The sequence below is a fragment of the Gavialis gangeticus genome, unplaced genomic scaffold (genome assembly GCF_001723915.1).
Source record: "Gavialis gangeticus isolate Ggan-Ray unplaced genomic scaffold, GavGan_comp1, whole genome shotgun sequence".
In the NCBI taxonomy this organism is placed as follows: Eukaryota; Metazoa; Chordata; order Crocodylia; family Gavialidae; genus Gavialis; species Gavialis gangeticus.
In genome coordinates, this window is record NW_017729015.1 from 8,435,477 (window position 1) to 8,442,122 (window position 6,646).

The 6,646-nt window shown below is 46.1% G+C and overlaps 1 protein-coding gene across 2 annotated transcripts in view; it reads left to right on the plus strand.

Annotated features, from left to right (window-relative positions):
• The window catches only part of MECR (mitochondrial trans-2-enoyl-CoA reductase), a 37,382-nt gene extending 32,161 nt beyond the window's left edge, over positions 1–5,221 (plus strand). For both annotated transcript variants that reach the window (XM_019512145.1, XM_019512146.1), the window contains exons 6-10: positions 194–296; positions 1,193–1,266; positions 1,830–1,890; positions 3,034–3,106; positions 4,726–5,221. In XM_019512145.1, coding sequence (XP_019367690.1) covers positions 194–296; positions 1,193–1,266; positions 1,830–1,890; positions 3,034–3,106; positions 4,726–4,889 — 475 coding nt within the window. In that variant the 3' untranslated portion in view covers positions 4,890–5,221. The remainder of the gene's footprint in view (positions 1–193; positions 297–1,192; positions 1,267–1,829; positions 1,891–3,033; positions 3,107–4,725) is intronic.
• Positions 5,222–6,646: the final 1,425 nt, after the last annotated feature.

Below are 6,646 nucleotides of genomic sequence, written 5' to 3' on the forward strand. Positions count from 1 at the left end.
GGCTGCCAGGGGTACCCTGACCAAAAAAGGTTGAAAACCCGAATTAAGGTTTAGTTATAACTTATAATACAGAAAACTGAGATCATCTAAATCAAAGGGCCCTGCAGAACTGTGCACATCTGAGCTTGTGGGGAATGGAGGCCAGGGCTTTCTGTCTGGTTTATTAGACTCCTTCTGTTTGTCCTTTGCTCAGACCTGACCTCCAAAAACTGGTAGATAGACTGACGGTACTTGGTGCGGACTACGTCATCACAGAAGAGATGCTGAGAAAGCCAGAGATGAAAGAATTATTTAAGGTACCTAACTGATGGTCTCTTCAGCAAGAAGAATTACAGTAGGGAGACAAGAGGGTAATTCCTATTACCCAGAGCCAATATGGGGACATCTTTGGTGGGCAGACTGTCACCTGCTAGGCTTTTGACCTCAGTGATATTCTCTGACCATAAGTTCCATAGGGATAAAATAAGGTGTTTCTTTTGATCCCTTTGAAAGTTGCCTGTCAGTGTTGTTGAGTGCCCCCTTGTTCTTCTTTGGGCAGGTTGGTAACTTGGAGTGCCTGGCCACCTCTGCACCTTCTGGTATTTTTTGACTTGTCAGATCCTTCTTATTTGTCTCCTTTTCAAACTGAACAGCCCCACTCTTCAGCCTCTGTTCACCCTGAGTCTTTCCATGCCTTGAATTGCTTATCTGTTTTTGGAATCTTGTGATGTGTCTGTATCTTTGAAGTGAGATGACTACAACGGAAGTGCCAACGCTGACACCAATGTGATGCCAGTAGATGTACTACAGGGACAATGGCAGGAAGAAACTAGATAGGACTTTGCATATAAGTCTCATATCCAGATTCTCTGATTTGAAATGCCCCACTGCTTAACGTATAGGCACCACCTCCTCTTCCAGGGAGGTGTTTCACTTGTGCCCCTCTCTGACTCATCAAGTTGCCCCAACTGTTTTGGAGCTGGTCTTCATTGCTGTTGCAGTGCTAGGAACATAAATCTGCTTCAGCTACAGGCCTGAGCTACCCTGGAATAGAGCAGCCTTTTTGGAACTTGCCTTGCTCTATAGTCAGAGTCTCCGCCCCATGAGAAGGGAATCTTGAGGAGCCTTTTTAAATGTTTCTGGATGGAGAGAAATCCAGCTGGGGAAGGGGGAGTTGAGCTTTTTGCCTTGTCTTTCATCTAATTCTTTTTAGAAAGTCCCAAAGCCCCGGCTGGCTCTGAACTGTGTTGGAGGAAAAAGTGCTACTGAGATGTTGCGCCTTTTACAGTAAGTTCATCTGTTTGCTGCCTCTATTTGAGTGGTGACTTTATATTTGGTATTAAAAAGAAGGCCCGTTTCAAGCACTGGCTTGTTCTAGAGTTCGCTAGGACCAGTGGGAGTGGAGGTAGCTGCATCTAATTATGTTACCTTAGTCACTTTTTTCAAAAACTGAAGGGTGATCCTTGAAAGCTGAGAAATTGAAGATCTCCTTGTAAATCTAGGAAAGCTTCTTTCCTGATGATGCAAACTACTATTTCTGAAGACTGTTAAGAGTTGAAAGGCATGTCCTTTCGAGACTAGTCAGAATCCTATTGGGATCTGTCATCATATTAGTGAGCTGGGGGAGAGCATAGGATCTTGTACCACCAACTGCAAATGTCAGCTTTGTAAGGAGGAGGAAGAGGTTAGAATGCAAGCAAGCAGTAATGTATTTGAAAGAGTCCCAGGTGGTAGGGATGATCCCTATCTGTAAGTCTAAAGATTTAGGTTTGTTGGAAAAGGGGCCAGGCATATTAAATGTGTGTAGTAGGGAAGATCATTAAAAATGTGATGCCTGATTTTGCTTGCAGGCATAAAGGGACCATGGTTACATATGGTGGAATGGCAAAACAACCTGTGACTACCCCCGTGGTAAGTGCGTGTGATGTTTGTGGCATGTCTTACACTGATGTCACATAACACTTGCACTATAGTGTTGAGACTTTCATGCATAAGACATACTGCCTGTAATTTCCAGATACCCTGAAGGTCCAAGCACTGCACATCCCACAACTATTCAGTGCTCTCTAGCTCCCTATATCCTTTTTATTTCCCACTGAGCAGCACTGCTGCTGTTATGACAGGAGGAGACTGTGCTTTAGACTTCCTTCAGGCCAAGCCTCAGACACAGCCTGTCTGTTCTTTAAATGAAGATACAGGGTCTCTTAGCCAGCTGGGAACATTATAAGAATGAGCCAGCTCTTGTCTGTTTCTGGTTCCTGGGGTTTGGGCAGATGTCTTTCCTACTCTTGCCAGTGCATAGGGAGCAATTTGCTGTGGCATGAAACCCCAACCATTAAAAGTTATCACTTCAGCATCTGTCATGCAGATCCTCACTACAAATCACTTTCACTCTGTCACACATATCAGAGCAGCACGTGAACGGCAGATTGCTCCAATGCTGGTGCTTTCGCTGGCCTGAAGTTTGACTCTGGTGAGACACTTACTTTTTACCCTCCTAGTCCTCAATTCTGCATCTTCTCAGCACTCTCATAGCCACAGGTCTTTGTCTTCTCAGGACTCTCATAGGGACCTGATGCTAATGCAGTTTTAATATGAATTTTTAAATGTAGTGTTAAATCCATTTGCTCCCAGAGAGCCTGGAACAGCAGGGGCATGGCTAGATAGGAATTATTACTTGTGACCTGAAGGAATTGCCTCTGGCAAGAATCCAATAACTTGTGGCTCCTGTTTACTGTCCAGCATCATGTAAAAGTAGACATCTGAGTTTCCTGAATTTCGGGCTCACTCATGCTCTAACAGCAACAGTCAGTGAGTGGCAGGAATGCAGAATTGCAGAACAGCCCTATTGCAGACTTTCATGGCAGTAGGACAGTGGCTATCAAAGGTTCAATGGCAGGTAAAAAATGTCTCAGTAACTGCTTGAGGGCAGTCTCTACCCTGGTGCAAGCAAAGCAGAAATATAATGTTAAACTACATCTGTTGTAAACTATTTTCTTCCCCCTCCCTCCCCATCCCTGCCCCTCAGAATTATATCTCACCTTGTCTCTACAGAGTGCATTAATCTTCAAGGATGTGAAGCTACGTGGGTTTTGGATGACCCAATGGAAGAAAGACCAAGCCCACAGTAAGTTGAAAATCCCATCAGCCTGTGGGGATGCATGCTGAAGAACACAACTAGTCACTAGCCCATGGGTATTGTGTCAGTACTGCCTAAACAAGCTTTCACAAATCACTTGGTAGAAGTCCTGTCACCTTGGACAAGTTCTGGCAGGTATCCCATCAGCATGAGGCTAGCTGGAACATAACCAGGCTGGCTTGTGGGCCGAGGTGGAGACACCTGTGGCTTAAAAGGCCAGGAGGCATCTTTTTCCATTCATATCTCATGCTGCATGTTACATTCTGCTACACTCATTTTAGCAGGTAATAATCTGGTAGGTTATGCACCCGTTGGTGGGTCACATTCAGACTGGGCATAACAGTTTATTGGAGTCAGTGGGAAGTCATCAGTTGAAACTAGATTTGAGTTGGGCCAATATCTTTGCTCATTCTGCACTGAAAGCTTTATACAGGATTATTAACTTTGTCGTCCCTTGGTCCCAGAACTTCCTCCTGCCACACCAGGCACTTGCCTTCGAGCAGTGCACAAGCATTTACCAGTTCTCCCAGACCCTACCAAAGATGCAAGATAAGCATCAATCCTGCCTACATGTGTGAAGAAGCCAAGAGAAACCTGGAGATGTAGTAGTCAGACAGAGGGGAGCGGTCAGCATTTCTCACTCCGTCTGCCTTGAACAAGTTCATGCTTCTCATATATCCAAGTTCTTAAGAAATGGACTATGAGCACAAAGCCAGAATGGACTGTAGAATAGCCAGTTCACTCTAGCAGATGCTTTCATGGGGAATACATGCAAAACTGTTCTCAGCTGTTTCATATGAAGAGTAGGTAAATGTGTACTTGGATTTCTAGCCACCAAATGTAGTAAGTGGGTGGTGACTGGTTACAAATATTGACCTGGAAAAGTTCTTTTTGAACCAGTAGAACATGGGCTGTATTTCCCTTCTGTGCCCTTCCACATAATGCACAGAATCAGGTCTTTGTACTGAATCATCTGCCTTTGGTCAAGAAACCTGATGACCTGCAGTATTGGGCTTAAATAGTTGAGAGGGGTCAGGCCCCAGCTGCTTAGCATGTGTTGGAGTTTAGAAAAAAGCCAGGCATTTGGCATCTAACTTGTTTTGGGAGTGGAGGATACTGCTCTTTCTGCTTTGAGATGGGGTAGATATTGTCCTAAATTAAAAGTAGCCTCTTCTAGGGGGTTTCCGACCCAGTAACATGGGCCACACAGCTGAATAGAAAGTAACATTTAGTGTAGTGAACAAGGCAGCCCAGCAAAGAAGTTGCCAGCTGCCCACCTGTAGTATAACACCAAACAGCTAGAGGAACTCGGGGACTCCTTACCCTCGCATCAGTACAAATCAGGTATCCAATTTGACAAGACTCCCCAGTCTTGTGAAGGCTTCCACATCTTGCTGACCTGTATAAACAAGATGCAGGGATTTCAAAAACAAATGAATGCTACACATGTGGAAGGAGTTACTGGAGGAACAAACCAGTTGGTCCACCTCAGCCTGCCAGAGCTTTAAATTGCTTCCAGGCTATTGATTCTACTGCTAAGGATGGTACTGTGGGTGAGCTCTGCAAGGAGCAGGATTTAGCATTCTTTCTGTTTGTTTCCTTTACAGACAAGGACAGACTGACTGGAATGATTCAGACTTTGTGTGATCTTATTCGTAAAGGGCAGCTCAGTGCTCCAGCCTGCACAGAGATTCCACTGAAGGACTACCAAATAGCCATAGAGGCTTCCATGAAGCCATTCATCTCAGCTAAACAGATACTTGTTATGTGATCTTCAGCAATGGAATATCATCTTTGTTTCCAGAGGATTTTTAAGAGGGGGCTGAATCATAGTCAGTTCTGGTCATATCAGAGACCCTATAACTGGCTCCCAGCTGGTTTCAAGGATGCCACCTTCAGTGATCTTGTCTCCTGAAGAGGAAGAATCTCTAAAATTTTGTCAGTTGAATTCACTTGGAGAGTACAACAACCCACTCTGAAACTATATGTGTGCGCTGAACATGACTCTTGGGAGCAAATTATCTGCTTTTGGAGCTGAATGCTGTTGTTTCCTCAGCTGAAATTAGTTTCATTGAAATAAAGTCAGTAGTTTCTAAGGGGCAACCCCAGGGATCCTAAAAATGTGAAGGGAAAACCAATCCTCTCCTGGATTATTGCTTACTGAAATTGGTCAGTCAGGAAGGAGACAAATAGGAGCAGGTTTTACTGGTTGTGCATCTTTGCCTACTCTGGAAAGCAACAGGGCTCCCAGCAAATTGCTAATGCAACCTTTTAGTATAAAGTTGACCTTCCTAGACCATGCCACTGGTGAGGGAGCCTCTCTTCCTTTCTCCATGGCTAGTTCACCTGAAGATACTTCCAGAAATGAAAAACTGACCTGGGTCAAACCCCCATGCCATCATCATATACTTTACTTAGCAGGGGGACTTCATCTATAATTTGCTAGTAAAGTCAGGGCTAGAGGTGCACTGATATACCAGTCCATAGCAGATCAGCACTGATAAAAGGAAAATAATATTGGCAATCAGCTTTTGTTGGCCAATAATGTCACCAATAAATGTTGCATGTATGCACATGGCCAGGAATGCAGCCCAGCAGCTTAGAAAGTGACCTCCTGCCGGTAAGTCTGTGGTGGGGAAAGGGTAGGGGGCAGAGTGAGGCCCCCATGGTGAGGGAAGGAGCGGGGCAGGCACTGGCCAGCCAGAGCAGGACACAAGATGGGGGCAACTTGTCTGGAAGGAATGGGTGGGGGTGGCTTCCCACTGCTGCATGCACCCCCAGGGGAGGCATGTGCCCCCCTAGATTTGTGCACAAGGTGAGGGCAAGCTGCCACTGTGGGGCCAGCAGCTGTGCTGGCCTCTTCTTGGCAGGGGGGCTGGGCCGGGGCTGCAGTCAGGGTGGGCAGTGCCAGTGCTAGGAGGGGTGGTTACAGGGAATTTTGGGGTGGCCATAGTCACCCCTAACCAGCACTGCCACTGCTCCCACCCACTCTGAGCCCAGCCCCCGCTCCTTCCTCCTTTGCCCCCTGTGGAGAAGAGGCCAGCGCAGCCCCTGGCCCCAAGTCCACAGCACCAGGGAGCTGCCCCCCCGCCCATGTGCCCTGGACAAACTTCCTACAGCTCTTTCCTGTGCCCTGCTCCACCACCATGGGGGACTCCATCTGGCCCTCCCCTGTGCCCCTTCCTCCTCCCCACCCCCCAGACTTACTGGCCAAGCACTACTCCCCAAGCTGCTGGGCTGCATGTAGGCTGTCAGATTGGTATTGGCCAATATGGTTGGTTAATAATTAGTATTGGCCAAAAAAAGTCTTTATCGGTGCACCCCTCTAGTCATGGCAATTAGGGGGAAGATCTTATCGTTATAAATGTGTTGACCTAGGGCAAAAATTGTTGAAGTGTTAAGGAGAATAAATTCTCAAATTTTATCCTGTGTTCTGCCTGGGATATTTATAGTCATCTAGGTTTTTCCCAGCTTATTTGCCAGTAATGAGAGACAGTATCAAAAGCCTTCCTGAAGTCTAGGAAAACT